The 22,509-nt window shown below is 34.5% G+C and overlaps 2 protein-coding genes across 4 annotated transcripts in view; one reads left to right on the forward strand and one right to left on the reverse strand.

Annotated features, from left to right (window-relative positions):
• LOC111504827 (uncharacterized) overlaps positions 1 to 22,509 on the reverse strand; it is a 116,672-nt gene that overhangs the window by 36,951 nt on the left and 57,212 nt on the right. The window contains exons 1-2 of one of the 2 annotated variants that reach the window (XM_023159533.2): positions 7,722 to 7,850; positions 5,754 to 5,892 (exon numbers count right to left, since the gene is read on the reverse strand). In XM_023159533.2, the coding sequence (XP_023015301.2) occupies positions 5,754 to 5,892; positions 7,722 to 7,775 (193 nt within the window). In that variant the 5' untranslated portion in view covers positions 7,776 to 7,850. Of the gene's footprint in view, positions 1 to 5,753; positions 5,893 to 7,721; positions 7,851 to 22,509 lie in introns of those variants that run through there. The other variant, XM_074185829.1, reaches the window with a different exon arrangement.
• Positions 18,098 to 22,013, forward strand: LOC111504821 (uncharacterized). Of its 2 annotated transcripts, XM_074185762.1 has the most exons (3): positions 18,098 to 18,253; positions 21,639 to 21,798; positions 21,829 to 22,013. In XM_074185762.1, the coding sequence occupies exons 1-3, from the start codon at positions 18,212 to 18,214 to the stop codon at positions 21,930 to 21,932; spliced, it is 306 nt and encodes a 101-aa protein (XP_074041863.1). In that variant the 5' UTR covers positions 18,098 to 18,211; the 3' UTR covers positions 21,933 to 22,013. The 2 variants fall into 2 exon arrangements, with proteins under 2 accessions (XP_074041863.1, XP_023015293.2); XM_023159525.2 differs by having other exon boundaries at positions 21,639 to 22,013.

The following is a 22,509-nucleotide window of genomic DNA, read 5'->3' on the forward strand; positions in this document are numbered from 1 at the left end:
TGGATTGTGAACCAACTTTATGGGAGAAGAAAAATAACCAAGCTATGTTTATATTTCTATCATCTATCAATGAAGATCAGTTAAATTGTCTAGTTAACTGCCAAACTGCCGGTGATATGTGGAAGAAACTGATTATGGTATAGAGCAAAAGACTGAAGTACCAAAACATATGATGTATTAGAAATTCTACGAGCTCAATATGTCCAAAACTCAAAGTATTGCCAATTTCATTGCCACAGTTTAATCCATAGTAAAACAGTTGAAAGATATGGGAGAAGATATATCAGATGTTGCTGTTATTTCAAAAATCATCAATAGCCTTCCACCCAAATTTGCAATGCTGGTGACTGCATGGGATTCAGTTGATTCCAGTAAACAAACTCTCTCAGATCGTATAGCTAGACTTCTGAAAGAGGAGCAGAAGTTATCTGTTTCAGATAACAAGGATGACAGTCTTGCTCTCCAAATTCAATCCATGAAAATACGTCACAATCCGAAAAATTCCACTAGAAAATCGAACATCCAAGAATTGAAACAGAAAACGAAATGCAGATGTTGCAAGCAGTTAGGTCATTGGTGGAGAGAGTGTCGGAACCAAAAAAAAAGAAATTTGATAAATTCCATTCCAAAAATGAATCAATCAGCGAACATTCCAAAGAAGTTCTCATTTGTGATCTACCAACCGATATAGAAGATTGGGTTGAGAATGAAGAAAATGAAGAAGACATATGTTTGGCTGATTCTGGCACAAGTGCACATATGTCATTTAGAAAAGAATGGTTTCACAACCTGAACAGTTTCAGATGGAATTTCTGTTCGAGTTGCAGACAATAAACTCGTAAAAGTGACAGCTGTTGGTGACATTAACGTGAAAGCAAATATTAATGGTGTTTGGAAGGATAAGGTAATCGCAGACGTCCTATTCATACCAGAATTGAGGAGAAATTTGTTATCTGTCGAAAAAATAACTGACAAAGGTTTCGTTATGACTGCTCAAAGAGACAGACGTAAATTTCGCAATGCTGCTGGTGAACTATCCTGTGTGAGTTTGAGACGAGGTAATATGTTCAAGATGCTCATGAAATTCGACAAAATTGAATGCAATGTATCAACAAGTAATAGTCTCAAACTTTGGCATGAACAAATGGGGCACGTCAATCTGAAGTATGTGCGAGATACAATAAATAGTGGTGCAGTTGAAGGGGCAAGTCTTGAAGATGAATCTGATTTCTTTTGTGAAGGTTGCAAGTTTGGAAAGCAAAATAGAAGAAGTTTTGTCAAATTACAACGTCCCAATGTAGAAAACCCAGGAGAATTTATTCATGCGGATGTTTTCGGTCCATCAAATATAGTATCTCCTAGTGGATCAAGATATTTTCTTTTATTCAAGGACGACTGCACTGGTTTCCGAAAGGTCTATTTTCTGAAACATAAATCAGAAGTTTTTGAAAAATTTATCAGATTTGAAGTCCTGACAAAACGACAGACCGGAAATGTCATAAAAATATTTCGATTCGATAACGGAACTGAGTTTGTAAATGAGAGAATGCTAAATTTCTTTCGAGAAAAAGGTATTTTGTACGAGACCTCAGCTCCTTATGCTCATGAACAAAATGAAAAAGCAGAAAGAGATATAAAAACTATCACTGACAGTGCACGTTCCATGTTGTATTCGAAAAAATTGAGTTTGGAATTATGGACTGAAGCTGTGAATACTTCGGTATATGTTCTAAATAGATCAGTCTGCAAACAAACAGATCAGGCAACACCATATGAAAAATGGTTTGGAAGGAAGCCCAATATAAAACACCTCAGGATCTTTGGAACAGTAGCATATATGTATAATCGAAAAGAACTGAGAAAGAAATGTGACCCGAAGAGTAGAAAAATGATTTTTGTAGGATATGAGAAAGAATCGCCAAATTATGGACTATGGAATCCGTCAAAGAGAAAAATTTATGTCAGTGCTAATGTTCATTTCTGCGAAACAGATTTTGATATTTAACAAAAAGAACAAAATCACATTGATTTCAAGTTTACTTTTGAAAATAAAGACAAAACTCTTCATGTCCCAGTGGAAGAAAATGAAAATGTAAGCAGTGATGATGAAAGAAATAATGATCCAGAAAATTCGATAGAGAAAAGATTCAATTTACGTGACAGATGTCAAATACAACAACCAAAATATTTGTCTGCTATGATTGCTGATTTTGATATATTCCATCTACATACGAGCAAGCAATCTATTCAAATGAATCCGATCACTGGTTGTCAGCTATGAGAGAGGAAATTGATTCACTCATGAAATCTAATACTTGGATACTTCAAGAAGCTCCAGAATATGCCAACATAATTGACTGTAAATGGGTATTTCAAATCAAAAAATGTCTATCTGGAAAAGAAAGATATAAAGCCAGATTGGTTGCCAGAGGATTTGCTCAAAAAGAAGGAATTGACTATCATGAAACATTCTCTCCAGTTGTGCGCTGTGAGTCTATAAGAATACTGCTTGCTATAGCTGTTGAATATGATCTCGAAATTGCCCAATTTTATGTTAAAACGGCCTTTTTGTATGGAGAAAGCAATTTTCATGAAACATCCTAAAGGTTTTGAAATACCCGGTGATTTGGTTTGTAAACTGAGAAAGAGCTTGTACGGCCTCAAGCAGTCTCCGCGATGCTGGAATTATAAATTTCGAAAATTTTTGGAAGATTTCGAATTGAAACACAATTGATCATTGTGTCTTTGTAGGAAATTTCGATGGTAAAAAAATTTATTTGGCACTCTTCGTAGATGACGAATTAATTCTGTCAAAGTTAAGTGAAACTATTCAGAAATTATTGAGACATCTCAAAAGGAACTTTGATATTACTGTTGGCGATGCAAAATATTTTATTGGAATCGAAATTTGGCGAGATAGAAAGAATAAACGAATTGGAATAACCCAGGAATGTTTTTTGGAGAAAATTTTGAAAAGATTAAATATGTCAGAGTGTTCTCCTACAAATATTCCATTTCAACTTGGATTGCAGCTCCAGAATGTTTCTAAAAATGAAGAAAAGATACCATATCGAGAAGCAGTAGGTAGTTTGTTATACCTATCAATGATTTCACGTCCAGGTATTGCTTATTCTGTTAGCTACGTTAGTCAATTTTTAAATAATTATGGTTCTGAACATTGGTCTGCTGTGAAGAAAATTCTAAGGTATTTACAAGCTACAAAAAACTTTTGGGATAGTTTATGGAGGACGTCTAGAGTTTAGAGAGATTAATTTAGCTGGATTCACTGACGCAGATTACGCTAGCGATATCACAAGAAAATCAAGAAGTGGGTATATTTTCACGATCAATGGGGGCCCTGTTACTTGGTCCTCGCAAAGACAGCAAGTTGTTGCACTATCCACAACCGAAGCAGAATATATTGCTCTCTTTTTTGGATGTAGAGAAAGTGTTTGGCTGAGAGAGTTGTTGACAGAACTTGATGTTTTGAAAAATAATTTGACTGTCATCAATGTTGATAATCAAAGTGCAATAGAACTTGCATACAATCCAGAATTTCACAAGAGAACAAAACATATAGATGTTAAATATCACTACATTCGTGAAATTGTTGAAAGTGGAAAGGTTTCTGTCAAATACGTGAAATCCGAACTTCAGTTGGCTGATATTATGACAAAACCTTTATCAAGAGACAGGATTAAGTTTCTGCGTTCCGAACTGAATATTTTAGATCTTAATGAAATAGGGAGAGTGTTGAATTAGATTTCATCACGTGATTATGTTTTGTCCTTGTTTATTTATGTTTTATTGATTAAAAAAAAGATGTATAATTGCTATAAATAAAGTTAATGTTTTTGCTGTAGTTGAAATTCGCCCACAACTTTATCTTTCATACAAAAAGTACTCTGTGTTGAATTAGTTTCTACAACAATGTTTATAGAATTGCACCAGAAATGATTTCCAGGGATCTTATTGAAATTCTCAAAATCACGGCACCAACCATAAACTTTGAATGTGAAAATGTTAGCCGTACGGAGAGAACTACTACTTATAAAGTATCTTTTCCCATAGAAAAGGTGTCCAAAGTATACAATCCCGAAATTTGGTCAGCAGGAGTAGCGGTCCGAAGATTTGAATTCCGCAAAAATTAACATCAAAAATACACATACTTACGACATTCACGATCTAAACTCTCACATCATAAAGGAGACTATGCACTTTTTGATAGTACCCTTGACCGGCATTATCAATGCGTGTTTTAGGGATGGAGTTTTTCCAGATATTCTCAAATTATCAAAAGTTATTCCTATTTTCAAAAAGGACAGAGGTCAATCCCTGGTAATTACAGACCAATTTCAATAATTCCAGCTCTATCTATAATAATGGAGAAAATAATTAAAATCAAGCTGACAAAGTATTTAAAAAAATACGGTTTATTGCACAAAAATCAATTTGGATTTAGGAGCAAATACTCCACAATAGATGCGATATGTAAATATGTGAAAAATATAGTCGAAGGTCTTGAGGAGGGCAAGCATACTGCCATCACGCTGTGTGATCTAAGCAAGGCCTTCAACTGCGTATCCCATGTTTTCTTGTTGAAAAAATTATCCCATTATGGTATAAGAGGACTATAGCTTAAATTTTTTTAATCGTATCTCACGAACAAGGAGCAGAGGGTATTTGTTAAGAATAGATACTCTAGTACCAAGCCAGTTAAACACGGTGTACCACAAGGGTCAGTTCTTGGACCACTTTTGTTTATCATCTACATCAATGATCTGTTCTTTCATTTATTTCCAAATAATGTTTGCTGATGATGCAACACTCATAAACGCAGATAAAAATACGGAAAATTTGGATATTATTGAACAGGCAGAAAATCAAGCGGAGTCGTAGTATAATGCCAATAATTCAAAATTAGATAGAGAAAAAAATCAAAATCTCATTATTTCAACAAATCATAACGTTGCGGCAGGTAATGAGGTCACATTGCTTGGAATTGTTTTGGATGATAAACTGAACTGGTCCAGGCACATAGAACAACTTAGTAAGAAAGTATCGAGTTATATTCATCTAACGCGACAACTAAAAAAGGTTGTTAACAGTAACACTCTGCTCTCTGCGTACTACTCAATAATACATTCTCAGATCACTTATGGAATTCTTCTGTGGGGGAAAATATTCGTTCTACAGAAAAAAACAATGAGGATAATCGTTGGTGCGGACCTCAATGCTCACTGCAAGCCAATTTTCGAGAAATATGGCATCTTGCCTCTACCTTGCCTGTTTGTCTATTATGTCGTGATAGACATTCATAAAAACAGACATTGTTATTCGAACGTATCTGAATCTCATAATCATAATACGAGATCAGCGAATCTGTTCAAAATACCTTTTTATCGACTTGACCTGTCCAGGAATAACTCACCCGAACTGCAGTTATACAAAAAGTTACCAACTAGTTTGAAACAACTTCCTCTAGGATTATTCAAGAGAAAATGCAAAGTGCTATGGCTAAAGTATTGTTTTTATTCCATCAATGAATTTCTCAAAGCTCCTTGGAACGACAACTCCATTTTATATTGAGGTTCAGTGTGATTTTTAACAATTTTAGACAATTGTATAGTATACACTCTTTCTTTTTTTTTATATACTTGTATTATAGGTATTTTTACTACAAATGTATTGTATGGATATGTAACATGGCCAATAAAGTTCTATTCTATTATATTCTATAATATTTTACTTACCGGTCATATTAGGCTGAAGAGATGGAGGAATCGATGATGGCATTGGTAGAGGAGGAGGGTGTCGTCTTCTATGTATAAAAATCCAAATGCATGGATTTACCCGTTTGTCTTCAACTTTGTTTCGAATAAAATGGGACATCTGAAAAAATAGCCTATTTAAAGCCACGTCGTAATCGTTCTACCCATTTTTTAACATATTTTTGTCCTCTTACAAGAAACAGAATGGATATAATTTTTGATCTACAATGTAACTATGAATTACTAGTAGTTGCCCGCGGCTTCGCCCGCGTGGAATTTGATTTGTTACATTAGGTTTCGTGACAGACCATTTTGAACAAATAGTTACAATATTTTTTTAACCCAAAACTTCAGGTTTCCAACATCAAAACTAACGAAATCCAATAGAATCATTGAACCACTATTTTCCCCCTTGGGGGTGGACATACCTGAATCCCTTTCCTGATACTTATTTACGCTAGACAAATAACCTACCTGCATATTTCAAGATTCTAGGTTCAGTAGCTTTAGCTGAACGCTAATATAAGAGCGGGCAACAGCTCGTAATTTATATTTTTACTTAAAAAAAATGCGGTAACTAAAAAAGAAGCCAACTGCATTGAGTAATGAATAGCTTCGAGAAACAAATTATATTACCTATGAAGAAATTCGTAAAACTAACACAACCGTCAACGACGTCTGCCCCCGTTCGGGTTACGTTCTTGACGATGACGCTTCATTGCTTAGACCGCCCCTCTACCCCCGCACATCGTCCCCGTCGTTTTACAGTAGACGCGACGCGAAATGGCTTACTGCGTTTATCGTGATAACTTTCAAACGATTCGTCCAAATTACTTGGTGTAAAAGACAAAGTTTATCTATAATGAATACTCAGATCGACATTCGAATCAATTTTTATAAGAATTTGACAGATATTCTGAAATGTGCATTGTTAAAAAAGTATCCAATTTTATTGTATTTATGGCTCACTATTTTGCATATAGTGGCTACCATATAAGATGTAGATATATGCTATCGCGGACTTTTATTCAGAACAATTCCAGATTAACAATTTTATGGTACATTATCTGCATGTAACTACAACGGTATAGGCAGCGCACGTCAAGATAGCTCTCAAGGAGCAAGAATTTTTCCGGCTCACTTGAAATTATCGTTATATTATGACCAAAATTATATAAAACTTTTGAGTATTGTAGCCTATATGTATGTTATTCTGATGTAAGTATAAGCTGTATTTATGTAAAGTTTCATCTGAATCCGTTCAGTCGTTTAGGCGTGAAAGAGCCACAAACAACCATACATACATACATCCCCACAAACTTCCACATTTATATTAGTACAGATTTATTATCCAGGATTTGAATGACTTCCAAGACCATGTTTCATTTTCAACTGCAATGAATTCCAATTATTGAGAAAAACAAGAACCACTAATGAGACCAGAAATCTGGTCATCGAATCTGACAGATGAGAATAAAGATGTTGCCACAAATACGAAGTATCTGTTCCACTCTTTTGTGATTATCAAATGGTTTTGGGGAAGAACTAGCTGGATAACAGATATTTCTTGTCAACCCCAGTAAGTTTGCGATGTATTTGGAGAAAGGGGTAAGGTGGATGTGATGAACTGGGATATTCAAAAAGCGTTTGATCAAATTGACACATTAATTTTTTCAAAGAAGTTGAGTGCTATTGATTTCCCTAAAAAATCAGTGAAGATGTTTAAGATGTAAGTATCTATTCGTTTGCAAGCAAGTATGTTGAATACGAAGGATATGTTTCTTTTATTATCAGACCTACATCTGAAGTCCCCCAAGGATTGAACTTGGCATCTTTGTTATTTTTTCTTTTTATAAATTACCTCATATTCAAAATAGTTTGTTTCAGTTTCATGTATACCGGATATATTCTGTATAATGTTCTATAAATGTTCGAACGTTTATTACTTACACTTGATGTACATATAACGCTGAAAACCAACACCAGAGAGATGTTTCTCAACATTTTTCTATTTCAACGGGGCACACAATACTACATAACATCATTACGTTCATTACTCTGAGTTTGATGAAATCTCGTCAATCACATTTGATGTGAGCTGAATTTTCCATTATTAAAGTAATTATCCTTTCAAAATGAGGCTTTTTTACATTCATTCTATTGTTAACAACAATACATACATAACTATGAAAATAATACATCCTATGGAAATCATTGTAATGCCGGCTATTTTAGCTAACAAATGTATCCCAAATTGATCTGAATCAGATTTGCTTGAGGGTGTCTCGAAAGTAGTAACGATATATTTCATATCACTCATCTGAGGTGAGTATATATATTTTCCTTCAATCCATTATTAATTATTAAGTTGCATATTTTTTTCAAAAAGAACTTTCAAATGGATGAATATCTCCACTTCGCTAATGATATAAAAGTGATTATTCATTGTCGTGGAAAAGGTAGACTTTTATTGATTTCTCGTAAACCTTTTCGGTTCAGTCTCAGGATAGACTCTACTCCTTGAAAAATGATTAGATATATAATATAATCATTTGATAGGTAGAATTGGAACCCCTGGTTTGAAATGAATCTATTAAAACTCTTTTCACACACCAACCAAGTTAGCTTCATCAGGAGAGCTTCCCAAATTTTTATCAATGGAGTTGTCAGTTGATTGGTCAAACCACCAACGCCGACATAAAAACTTGACAAGCTAACTTGGGTGTCACACCCATAAGTGGTTCGTTCCACTCATGTCTCGCTTGCTTTTAGGCAGATATTTTCATCAAATACTGTTTTTCACATTTTGTCTTCAATCGAAGACCGCCTGCCCGTTACTGACGATGCCCAACAGGCTGAAACAACTGTCTTGGGAATGATCAGAATAGAACTCATTTTTATATTTTGAATTTCATTGAATTACTTTCCAGCAGCTTGACTGCATTAACCATTCTTGATTTTATATCATTTCTAAAAACATGTGAATTCGTTTTCTGATGACATTTCAAAAAAGCTTTCCAAATTCTAGCCAGTGCAGTTGTCAGTTAATTGTTCAGATCACCGACGCCAACATAAAAACTTGCCAAGCTAACTTAGGTGTTACACCAATAGGTGGTTCCACTTATGTCTCGCTTGCTTTTACGCAGCTACTTTTTTTATCAAGTACTGTTCTTGGTTTTTCACATTTTGACTCCAGCGCGCCATACACGATGCGATGGGTGAGATACCTCGCATCGAAACAAGAACGGATCTGGAGAACGCCACACACCAGCTGCAACAGGCGATCATTCAAACGATGAAAAAAAGCGCGCGTGAAGTCCCACTCCTGCGCTTTAACTTCCAAGAGTATCTTCCACCAGAAACGGTGGCTTTGATCAGAATAAGAAAACGCCTGAAAAGACAATACCAAAGGACACGCGCACCTTTGGACAAAAGGTACATGCAAAGAGCCAACAGGATATTGAAAGAAGAACTGAAAGTTATCCGAGATAGACAATTTACTACCCGTCAGGAACAACTGAATACTGAAGACCAGTCTGCATGGAGAATGCAGAAAGTACTCAGGAATGGAACTCGACAGCCATGCCCGCCAATACACGAGCAAGAAATCGTCTACACTGACCAGGAGAAGGTGGAAGCATTCGCGGACAACTTCGAAAGGCAGTGCAGAGAGAACGACGTCCCGTTCACGGACGAGGTAGACGAAATCGAGAGACAGGTGGAAAGAACGGCACGAAGAACCCCTGGCCCCGACATCTCCCTAGGAAGTGAAATACATCCTTAGACGTCTATCCACTCGAAAAGCACCAGGCCCTGAAAGTCTTACCACGCAAGGGTATAGCAGCCATAACCAACATCATAAATGCTATACTCAGATTGCAGCACTTCCCGTACCTGTTCAATGAGGCAACTGTTATCCACATCCCGAAGCCCAAGAAGAACCACCTGTTTCCAGATAATCACAGGCCAATTAGCTCATTGCTTTCCATAAGCAAAGTGGCGGAGCGTGTCATCTTGAAGAGACTCGAAGATCAAACCAGAGAGCTAGGATTCCTTCCGGATGAACAATTCGGTTTTAGATCAGAACACTGGACAGAGCTACAAGTCTTGAAGGTAATAGACTTTGCAACCGAAGGCTTCAACCTCGGCAAAGGACACAACACCAGAGCTATCTTCTTAGACGTTACCTATCTCTATCTGTTTTCGAGATAAAAAATAAATTGTGCTGAATATGGTCCAAAACATAGCCTTAATTGAAATTAAGTACATCAGTACTCTCAATTTATGAAAAGTTGATATTTTGATGATAGTTTGGACAAACTTGAAATATTCAAATAACACCAAGAAATCGACTCCATATCGTACAGGGCGTGCTAAAATTACTATTATTTCCATTGTGCATAAAAGTAGTCGAAAGTTCATTTTTTCAGATGAAACCCCCTATATATTACTCGGTTAATTGAAAGATGGTGAAAAATGCTTCAATATGATATATCATGTCCCTATACCTAAATCGTCAAGTTTTCTTAATAAATCAGTTTTTGTGAAAAAATAGTTATTCACGTTTTACCTACAAGTTTTGAAAGTGGCATTTTATTTTGTGAGTGGGGATTATTGCAAAACGAGCGTCAGCAAGTGGAGCAAACTCACGAGAAAAATAAAATCACTTTCAACAAATGTATCATACAAATTTTTTTGTATGACGTTACTGCTGATAATAAAAAAAATTGTAGGGTCCATGGGATTTGAACACACGATCTTTGGATTACAAGGCATATGTTACAACTACATACGCCAACTCACGTTATTTTAACAAGGATTATTGGTTAGTCATGAAGGACTTTCTACAGTTGGACTGAATACTACTTCGTCATCGTCAGTAACTTCACAGAGATTTAATATAGGTGAAATTTTCAGAAAAATCATGCTTTGCGTTTTCTAGAAACGTCTAACCTACCATCAACCGTGAGTCACGCTGTATATTATCAAGTGATTTTAATACAAATCACTGTGTTAGCGAAACATGTTGTGATATGTATTTTTCAAATAAGGTTTGTGGAGATCAAATCGTGAGGTGTAGTTTTTGAAAAAATCATACCGAATCTTTAAATATTCAAACTGGGTCGCATCCACTGGGTATAAATGTTCCACAACCGCAAAGTGAATTTTACAAAATGGTGGAAACTTCGAACACTTACTTGAAAAAAGTTTGATTTACTTTTGAATATTAATTTACTTTTTTTTCGAATAAATGATAGTTTCGTTTAATTAATATGAATTAAGTTTTTCTTCCCTTTTGAAATATGTAAATGATTATTACTTATTAAGATAAGTGAGATGATTTTCTTATCGAAATGTATTGCATGTTGTTAATTAAACTAAAGGTAGGTTAATGTAATACAGGTCCAAACCGAAGAAAATCACCTGAAAATCAACTTCGAATGACATTGTATGATATAATGTTGATTTTAGCGTGAAGAGTTATTTCGAAAAGTTTCATGAAATATGTAGGTCCGTATTGAAAAAAATAGATTGAGGATGGTCCAGATAGGACGAAACGTGGGATTAGAAATTTGATTTGAGGATAATTAACTATCGAATAAATAAAGTCTAACATTTTTGATGATATTTGAAATGACTTGGGAAAAAAACAAAAATCAAAATGACATAATTTACTTTCAATACGATATCTCAATAACCGGCCCTGATATTATTTGTTTGAACTGTTGATCCATTAAAATCTGTTAAAATATACTTTTCCGGCGTTAACCAGCTGTCGCCACCCTGCAAACGACAACTCTCCAAAGTTGAAACTTGTGCGAGCTGAGGCCTAACGAGGTCTTACCTTTTAACGTGTGATTTCTATTACAGGTTGGAGGATAGCTGTGTGAACCACCGGTTCACACATCGGTTGATTGAGTTAGTGAAGCAAACCACCCAAGTCAACCCACTAGGCTAAGGTCCCACCGACGCAGTTGACAGTGTTTCTATGAATGCAACTTTTTATCTATTTGACCGACCTTCTGAATTTTATGGTTTGAAAGTTATCAATATTAAAAAAGTGACCACTCTGTATGATGTCGATTTTTTTAAGGAAATCATAATGGAATGTTGAAGGGTCAAGAAAAGACTGATTTCTTATTATCATTTGTAGCTGCTCCGCAATTGACTGCACTAATTTCAATTGCAAAAATCTGTATTTCAAGTAATTCAAAATCAAATTACTTTTTTAATGATTGAAGGTTGATGTCAGGCACTAACTTACAATGCGTATTGTGACACATCCGATACATTGTGAAGCAGTTGAATATCAACCAACTTCCTGAATTATTTTTCAAACAATGTCATTATTTTTCTATAGGATATTTTTATGATTTATGCACAATTTTCAGGGTCATTGAATTTTTGAAACTTGTTTTGATATAGGTAATAATAGGTACCTTTCTAGTCCGAAATAAGAGGTACATTTTCCAGTTGACATAATTGTTATCGATTCGAGGAAATACGTTTGAACTTGACAACAGATGGAAATAGTTGAATCACTCCAAATCTGACAATCAATTACATCAAATTACTTCATCTTACTAACTGTAAAACAAATGTTCAAAACACTGTACATTATTCCACCTAATTTCATCCCTATATATTTATTTCAAGATTCTAGATTTCGTGTAGAAGGTAGTGATGTGTTATAATTAATCATTACTATGAAAAATAGGAGGCTGATAGAGAAAGTTGAAGAAAAGTTGCATAATCCGTTTATAATATAAAATAAAAATTCTATATGCCACAAGGGGAAATAAATTAGAAAGTGATTTATTCTTCGATTTTATTATAGAAAATGATCTGAGCTTAGGTAAAAGAGGAAGGATATCAAAAAAATCTGCTGCCAAGATGTATAATATACCAATTGAATAGGATGTTAGTGAAAAATTGGCACAACTCTAGCTTTGTCTGGATATAAATATTGTTGGCATCAGAAAACAGAAAGAACTCTTGCCAAGCTGTAAAACATCAAAACTTCAATCTCAAAATGAAAATGGACATGAAGAAAACAGGGAACCGATTAATTAACCGAAGAGTATAAAAGAGCATGTGCTATGTGTTCCATGAATTATTAGGTTTTGTTACTCATTGATAATTTTATAGGTTCTGCAATCTCAGAAACGGGTAGGTACTTAAGTAATACAAAAGCCCTGCACGGCTGAATCCAAGGCATCGTTCAGGTATAGCTGACGTGAAAAAACCCTCATATGGAAAGGCTATCGTGGATATCAAGTTGGAAATCTTGCAACTTCACTATCCGACTACCTCACTAACAGAGCATATACTTTGTGCCTGCCCCGCTGGGGACTGAATCAGGTCTTTAGAGTTCGGTAGAGCCGTACACTTACCATCTGACCTGAAAGACCACTCACCATACAAACTAATCGGCTTCGTTAAGAAGCTGGGTTTATTTGGCCGAGTGTGAATAGGTGTGAGCCATAATAAACCCTTGCGGGTTGCGATGGAGGGTCGAATAGACCCACTCACTTTGGACCTAATCTAACCTAAGCTGATACAAAAGAGAATTCAACCACCATTCGTCTTGAACTGAAGATACTAGTTATGCGTGAGCAGATGAATTGGAGAAGTGTATTCGATAAATCAACATATTTTTCAATTTCCAACTTGTATCAATTCACAACTTTCAATAGAATGAAAATAGGATAAATGATTTTATACTAATTACGAAACTTTTCATCGTTTTATATACATGAAGAGAGAATTCTACTATGGATCACAATGGTGATGCTTGAGCTGACAAATACTTTTCAAAATCATGATAACATCTGACATGCCATTTCCAGGTGTTCCATTTCCAGGTGTCAAACTATTATTTTTCGCATTAGAGCTTCTGGTTGCTTTTTGTGTGTTCAGTATTGAATTGCTATTCTGAATATCAGATTGGTCACATTAATACGAATGATTTCATTTAATGATAAAAATAACCCCAGATCACTTAGCAATTTGTATTGCTAACGAAAAGTAGTGAAATAATAAAAATAACCCAGAATTAAATCCACTTTAGAATTGGGTAGTGACGGAGAACTATTCTTCTTGAAGTGATGTTGAAAACTTCATATTCTATTGACAGTGATCGAAAGAATACTCACTCTAAATTGAAAGGGGATACCTATTTCTAGAAGAGACTACTTTTTGGAAAAGAAATGATTTGAAATCTTTCAAAGAAAGGAAGAAAGCAGATTATTTCAAAATAAATATTTTACATGATCTACACACCTGTCTGCCATCGATGACATGAATATATTTAACATTTGTGACATGAAGACGCAATTTTATGAATGAACTTTAATGTTATCCAGATTGGTGATATCTGATTCATTTCCATAACGAATGTTTGGAGTACAAACTGAATAGAAAAAGTGTTTTTTGTATAATTCAACATTCATATAAAAGTAGTTGTTCCGAAAATACTTTTTCTTTCGTGTAATTCAACATTTATATGAAAGTAGTTGTTTCAAGAGGGCTTTTTCTTTTAGTTTCTGTCTGAAAGTTACTTCTTTGCATGATCTACACATCTTTGTGAAAGATTAATTTTGAAATAATTTGCTTCTTTCCTTTCTTTGAAAGATTCTCACATTTTTTTGTATAAAGATGGAGAAGTAAAAAGCTAAATCTTTTCTTTCCCAACAAACCTCATTCCATTAATTATTTATCTATATAAATTGAAATAACCAAGTTTAAAAAAAGGGTTGTAAAATGTTTTTACAATAGAACCATAACAGTAGGTATTAATTATAGAGTTCTTAAAGTAAACTATACGGGAGAGGAAGACTCTATTTCGTTGAATAGTGGTATACATCTGAATCAACAAACCGTTCAAGGCAGTACGAGTATCATTTGTGTCTTTTAAGTAATACTTCATCATGAGATTTTCACTGAATAGTTTACAAAACCGCTACACGTGTTTTGCTATATTATACCTTCCTCAGGATTGTTTATACTAATTAACTACACATCTTTGTAAATTCTTCATTGATTTACTCTTTTTTTACTTCATTTGGGAAGTCTCCCACAAATTTTTGTATAAAGATGGAGACGTGAAAGCCAGAAAGCTTTCTTTCCCAAAAACTAATCTCTACTGACATATTTTACATTTTCAAACTTCCTTTTATTCTAAAATAAAACGAACCATAGAGAAAACTAAAAATTCATTAGATTTTTTCCAGTTTCGAAGACGAAGGCAGATTTAAGGTGACGAAACGTTGAGATAACTACCTATCTGTATGATTCGTTAGCTCTTTTTTCGATGGGCAAAATTATATCTAAACGTGGTAGTTCTACTCTTGCCAGTAATTACTATTTTTCTTCTTGATGAAGATCCATAGTAATTTCAAAAACTACACCTCACGATTTGATCTCCATGCACTTTATTTAAAAAATATATCACAACATGTTTTGCTAGCACAGTCGCTTTGTAAAGTGATTTGAATACTTCAAGTTGTTTCTTACATTGATATTTATATAGGGGAGGGGTGGGCATAGTGGCCACCTTAAGGAACATCTATTTTTTCCACCCCTAAACTTTTTTGAAACATTTCATAAATCCCTTCAACATTTAGTATGGTTACTTAGGCCTGATCCAAAAATAAAAACAACTAGATTTTTGAACTTATTTGTACAAAATTTTGACTTTACCAAAAGTTGTCAAAGTGGCCACTTTAGGCCACCAGGTAGGGCAAAGTGGCCACTGCCTGAATGGATTTAGGTAGTATGGAAAAAATAAAACGCATTTGGTTTCAGAACTCAAAACGATTGTATCAGGGTTTTAAACAAAAATAGGCATTACTGAAAGTATGTGAAACTATGAAATCACTGGTATTTACATAAATCACAAATAAACTCATCGTCCTCCTCTTCGGCTCCTGTGCAGGCTTCGTGAGCCCATTTGAGGCACCCAGAACATCTAATCCAGCCTTCGTTGTCCTTGAATTTCGAGTAACAATCACCACAGAATAAACAATCAACGTCGCTGACGTTGCCTTCATCATCATCATTATAGAGATCGTCATTCTTTTTCTTAAACAATGCGCGTTTTCCTTTATTTTCAATTTTAACCACCCTTTTCTTAGGAGCCTACTGTTACTTTTCGATTTCCCTTTCTCTTTTTGCTTCTAGTCTACGTTGTTTCGCATTCTCTTTATCTTCTTTTTCTTTCGTGATTGCCATGAGAGTGGCCTTACATGGACTGGATGTTGGAACTGTTGATGTTCCTTTCTTCCGCTATGAGGTGGGAATACGTGATCTTTCTGAATGCCTTCCAAAATGTCAAAAAACTTTGATACATTAGTTTTGTTAAACGCTTGAGCCCGTGCAGCTGAAGTCGCCTCAGGCTTCCGTAATGGAATCATAGGGTGGCGTTTTCTAAATCCCTGTACCCAATCTGTTCCAGCAGCTTTTTTTTCATGACTAAAGTTATGAGGTATGCAATTTTCAACAGCGAGTTTGTAGGCAAGAGCCTGTAGATCAGCGACTGTTACACCAAAGAAATGGACTTCCATGTCCAAAAGATGGTTAACTATCTCTTTTTCCTGCTCCTCAGTAAATATGGGCCGAAAGTGACCAAGAACCTTTTTTGTGTTTACTGCATGAACATTTTTGTCGAGTGCATGTCTATTTAAAGTACCTATTTCGAGGTACCTAGATCTTTTTAGCTGCGGTTTGCCAAGGCAACCCGTTCTTATTCACTGCATCAATGGCCTTTTGCATAGCTTCAGAGTTCCAGGACTGCTGAGCAGTTTTCCTTCTATACTTGGACACTATACTGTTCTTCTTCTGCAAAAAAAAACACGGAATTAGAATAACTGAAGTTTGCCGTAATCTTGCTCTTGATATTATAGGCCTACTTAGTTTTGTTTGTGATGAATGCAGTTTCAAAAATCTTATGCAACATACATTGCGGGCAAAGTGGACACATTCGAGGGCAAAGTGGTCACGGCTGTGGCCATAATCACGCCATTTTCTAAATACAATATTTCACGTACAACCCGTTGTAGTATCTACTGTTGATACATATGAATTCAAAGCTAGAAACATGTTGTTTTGCACGATTGATGTACAATTTACTTCACCTAGGCCTACAATAAATTAAAGCGAAACATGTGATGCACCTACCTAACATCAGAGGGTCGAAAAAGTGGAAAATTTGCGATATCTCGATGAGCTTACGTCTGAAACTATTGCCGTGAAACTATTGAAACTATTGCCGTGAGGCTGCAGCACTATACAGGGAAGAAAACTTCAAGTGGCAACTTTGCCCGCAGTGGCCACTATGACCACCCTTCCCCTAATACAGGTAACCATAATGAGACTACCTCTAAAAAATTACCTTAACGTCTACCTAAGGTACCTGTTCAATTATGACCATCTGAAGCATATTACCTCCCATCCACATCAATAATAATTTTTTCTTGGTTTTTAAGAAAACAAGTTCAACAATGGTGATTTATTCAAATCCAGTTGGTCATTCATTAGAATGTTTGAATTTTTAAGTTTATTAATTTCCATCGCTTCCAAATAATTCAGTTTCAAACCTTTATTTTTTATGTGCAAAATTTCGAACACTTCGTTAAAGATATGATTTTCTTCTAGAAGATGATTTGAATGTGTTGAATTCGTTTTCTCACTATTCAGAAAATCAAGAACTTCAAGGTAAGATTAACAAACTGTATGATTATCAAAACTTTCCACAAATATAAATACTTTAGTATTTATGAGGTGAAGTGAATTCGCCCTCTTCATATTTTTATTGAACTCCTTTATTTAGCTTGCCCTGTTCGTTTGTTTATTAACTTATTTGTTTGGGCCAAATTTAGTAACTGAAGTTTAACCCCTTTTCTGTTGACAGACGGATTTGATATTTGGTACACGTATTTAATTTTGATGACAATACAATTTAATACATTTTGTATCACTGTAAATCCAAGATGGCCGCCGCTACAAAATGAGAGATTGCATATTTTTTCACAACTACCTCAATGTGGATATCAAATGACAGGGCTTGTCTAGTAGAATAGTGGTACACTTTGGAAAAGATGCATATTCAAGATTGGTGCAACTATAAAATGACGAATTTTATACTATTTCACAATATGAGTATCAATGACTTGGAGTGATGACTTGGTTTGACTTTCTTTCTTCCATAGGTTTCGAATAATAGTAGAATCATATCAGACAAAAGAAGTCCGAACTAATGAAATTCATTTTCTGCGATGTTATGCTCACTGAGTCCACTCAATATCATAATCAGCTAATGACACTATCATTAGTGCCAGCCATATTTTTCTCACACACTACTTCCTCTCTGTCAACGCTGAGTCAACTTATAAAATCAGACTACTCGATAAATTACTAATAGTGTGAATCAAGTCTTCAGAATGAAAAATATATTGACAATTTTTGTTTTCTTGATATTCTTGGTAAGCAAGTCAAAATATTTTTTGGTAAAAAATAAATGAATTTTAGGGGATTTGACTATTATTAATATCAATATTCACCTCAAAAATGAGTATAAACGATAAGCAAAACAATCATTTCCACTAGTTCTCTGAAGTGTGCTAGAATTAATTGAAAATTAATCACTCCTAAAAATATAACCCCTTCAATTCAATTTAAAATGCTTTTTGCTTTGAAAAATAAGCCCCATCAGGCTAGCATGGCGAATCCAGCAAAATTGCAAAAAAAAATACATCAATTTGTAGCTAAATATTAGGTAATTAGTTGCCAAAACAACGATTTTGTTGCTCGTGCCGATCCCTAGAAATCGCAAATAATGCTATCGTGATGTAAAGGTAGCAAGGTAACTCAATAAATTATATACTTTTTCTTTGATCTTTACAGAACATTTAGTTACTATTCAGTTGCTAAACCTTAGATATAGCGAAACATTTTAAAATTTTTTCTGAACTTGCTATCTTGAAATTGGTTTTTCCTGGAATTGAAAATGTTCTGAATTTGTTTCTCACCAAGAGTAAACTTAAATACACCTTGAGCATCAGGAACAAAATAATTGAAACCGATCGGCAGATTTTGATTTTTTTTATTCTCCACGTTCTTGCTATCTTGAAACTGGTTTTCCATAGAATGAAAAGTGTTTCTAATTTGTTGCTCACCAGGAGTATACTCAAATATACCTTGAGTATCAGCAACAACAATAGTTGAAACCGATGGGCCGATTTTAAATTTATTTTTCATTTTCCACGTTCTTGAGACTGATTTTCCTGAGAATAAAAAGTGTTTCAAATTTGTTGCTCATCAGGAGGGTACTGAAGTACACTCCGAGAACCAGCAACAAAATAGTTGGTCTTGATCGGCTGATTTTTTCTATTTTTTCAAATTTCCTGTTCTTGCTATCTTGAAACTGTTTTTTTCTGGAATACAGTGTTTTTTGAATTTGTTGCTTACTAGGAGTATACTCAAATACACCTTGGGTATCAGCAACAAAATAGTTGAAACCGATCGGCCGATTTTAATTTTTTTTTCATTTTCCACGTTCTTGCTCACTTGAGACTGGTTTTCCTTAGAATAAAAAGTGTTTCAAATTTGTTGCTCATCAGGAGGGTACTCAAATACACTCTGAGAATCAGCAACAAAATAGTTGGTCTTGATCGGCTGATTCTTGATATTTTTTTAAATTCCCTGTTCTTGCTATATTGAACAATGGAATATAATGTTTTTTGAATTTGTTGCTTACCAAGAGTATACTCAAATACACCTTGGGTATCAGCAACAAAATAGTTGAAACAGATCGGCTAATTTTCAAGTTTTTTTTTTCATTCACATTCATTTTCACAGGAGAGTTCTCAAACACACTTGGACAATCATCAACAAAATAGTCCGATCTGTTTGGTTGATATTTTTATTTTTTCTTTAATTTTCCTAAATATGCTATCTTAAAACTGATTTTTTTTTCTCGAATGAGAAGAGCTGTAAATTTTTTGCCAAATTGATAGTACTTAACACTTTTCATTCCAAAGGAAACCAGTTTCAAGATAGCAAGAACGTGGAAAATAAAAAAAATTAAAATCAGCCGATCGGTTTCAACTATTTTGTTGCTGATACTTGAGGTGTATTCAAGTTTACTCTAGTGAGCAACAAATTTAGAACATCTTTAATTCCAGAAAAAACAGTTTCAAGATAGCAAGATCAGAAAAAAAAATTAAATTTTTTTCGCTATATCCAAGGTTTAGCAACTAAATAGTAACTAAATCTTCTGTAAAGATCAAAGGAAAAATATATAATTAATTGAGTTACATTGCTATCTTTATGTCACGATAGAATTATTTGCGATTTCTAGGGATCGGCACGAGCAACAAAATCGTTGTTTTGGCAAGTAATTAGCAACTATTTAGCTACAAATTGATGTATTTTTTTTTGAAATTTTGCTGGATTTGCCATGCTAGCCTGATAGGGCTTGAAAAATAACCTGATGGATTCAGTCCAAGAATGTATATTGTTGTTTATACAAATTAAATCATAACAAATCATTAGTTTGAATTAGAAAAGGATTTTTTTAAAGAGATTGAATTTCTAGCACTTTATTTCTTTATTATCAAAAAAAAATGTGTGAAGGAAAACTTCTACAGAATAGAAGAAAAGTAACTTAATGAAAACTTACTTGAATGAAGCCACTTGAAAAGTGGCTTCATTTTTGAGTAAACGAGATATTAAAATTGCATATTGGACAAGTAATACGTTGAGAAAGTTAGTTGAAAATAATAAAGACAAAACATCCAGTATACAATCAGGAGTATACAAATTGAAGTGTGGAACGTGTACGAAGGTATATATTGAGCAAACTGGCAGAATATTTAGGAATTGAATCCAGGAACATCATATGAGCTATGTAAATGAGGAAATAAGTTCAACATATTCAAATCATTTCTTAGAAGAAAATCATAACTTTAACGAAGAGTTCGAAATTTCACACATAGAAAATAAATGTTTAAAACTTAATTATTTGGAAGCAATGGAAATTAACAAACTTATAAATTTGAGGAAGTATTATTATTATTGTAGAAGTGAAAACAAAATCCGAGTAGTAGGCTGTGGTTGAATGGATCTTGTACCAAACGTTTCGTCTGTTACTGCAGCAAATATCAGTGATATGTGCGTTGATTCCGATATATTAACTTTGTTTTCGCAGTGAACGCACTGCTGAAGTCGACCGCAGTAGTAGACGAAACGTTTGGTACTACAAGTTACATATGGCCACTTCTACCAGTGCGAATTTTGTCTTCATATGTATATGTAGATCTTGCTGGATTTTTTTTTCGTATAAAAACTGAAGAACTACCTACCTCCTTTTTGATTAATGAAAAAAAAAACCGTTTCGAAACAACTTCCTTCATATGAAAATTTAATTACACGAAAATCACTTTTTCTTATTCAGTTTATATACTCTTAAAATTCGTTATGGAATTGAAACAGATATCATTCATGGAATGGAACATAATCATCTTTAATGTTGTACTTCGAAGTTTCGGGACAATATACTTGTAATATCGACAAAGTCCTACTTGCATCATTTTTGTCCAAATTGCATACACGCTGAGGTCACCTCTTGAGCCAGAAACTTTTTTGAATAACATTATAGGAGAAAACACTGGTTTCATTTATAACATTACAAATTAATGTCACCGAAAAAGACAACTCTGCTCGTGCCACGATGACACTACGTACTCGTATACGAGTACACACAATTATTTAATCCCGATTTCCCACATTTTTTTTTCAATATTTGAGAAATAGAAAGCCATAAACGGTTTTTGTCCAAAACATTTGTTAGTATTTTTATTTTCTCAGATAGAAATATTCGCTCAAATGGGCGGAGAATCTGAAGGTATGGATGGAGAAATGGGTAGTGATATGGAAGCAGAAATGAGCGGTAGGGGCATGGGTCCACCCGGAATGGGTCCCAGTGGAATGGGTCCCCCTGGAAAGGGTCCTAATGGAATGGGACCACCTGGAATAGGTCCACCTGGAATGGGACCACCTGGAATGGGTCCACCTGGAATGGGACCACCTGGAATGAGAGGAAAAGGGGAATCGACGGATGAACAACCAAGTAATTCAACTGCTGCCAGCACCTCTAAATGATAAATGTAATGGTATTATCAAGAAAAATAAATTAAGCCAATTTAAATTAGGGTGTGGTTTCAATAAAATATATTAGTTTTGGTATTTGTTTTCATTTTATATTTCATTATATATAATCGATATTTGTGGGTATAGAGAGCCAGTAATTACTATTAATATAGAAAAGTTGAGGAAACTTAGCCAACTTGTGCAGCGTCCACTTTTTTCCTCATTTCTGAAAAAGGTAAGAATATGACTTGGAGAAGTTCAATAAATGTCAAAATATTTTTCCCTTTTTGTAGATGCATTTTTTGTTTGTTATTGTTTAAGAAAGCTCTCATGTTTTTTCTTTTTTGTTGTCTTCTGAAATGTAAAGTGTTTGGATATGAAGACGACTTTTGTTATCCTAGTCCAGTAGATTCAAAATAATACAGTGAGAGGATTCACGTAGCAGACAACATTGAAAAAAAAAGGATGATGCCAGTATAGACGATTCAGATGAGTCCATCTGAATCGGCTATACTGACATTCGCCAAAAGGATCAAGATAGGACACATAAAACTACGAGATGAAGAGTAACAATGTCGGAAGAGGTTGC

The sequence above is a fragment of the Leptinotarsa decemlineata genome, unplaced genomic scaffold, assembly GCF_025532065.1.
Source record: "Leptinotarsa decemlineata unplaced genomic scaffold, Ldec_3_MD MMD2_tig00078346_RagTag_RagTag, whole genome shotgun sequence".
Classification (NCBI taxonomy): Eukaryota; Metazoa; Arthropoda; class Insecta; order Coleoptera; family Chrysomelidae; genus Leptinotarsa; species Leptinotarsa decemlineata.

Bases quoted from the DNA above. Each gene is read 5' to 3' on its own strand.
- LOC111504821 (XM_023159525.2), top strand. From the start codon at position 18,212: ATGAAAAATATATTGACAATTTTTGTTTTCTTGATATTCTTG. The intron at 18,254-21,638 runs GTAAGCAAGTCA...TTATTTTCTCAG, and splicing joins TTGTTTTCTTGATATTCTTG to ATAGAAATATTCGCTCAAAT.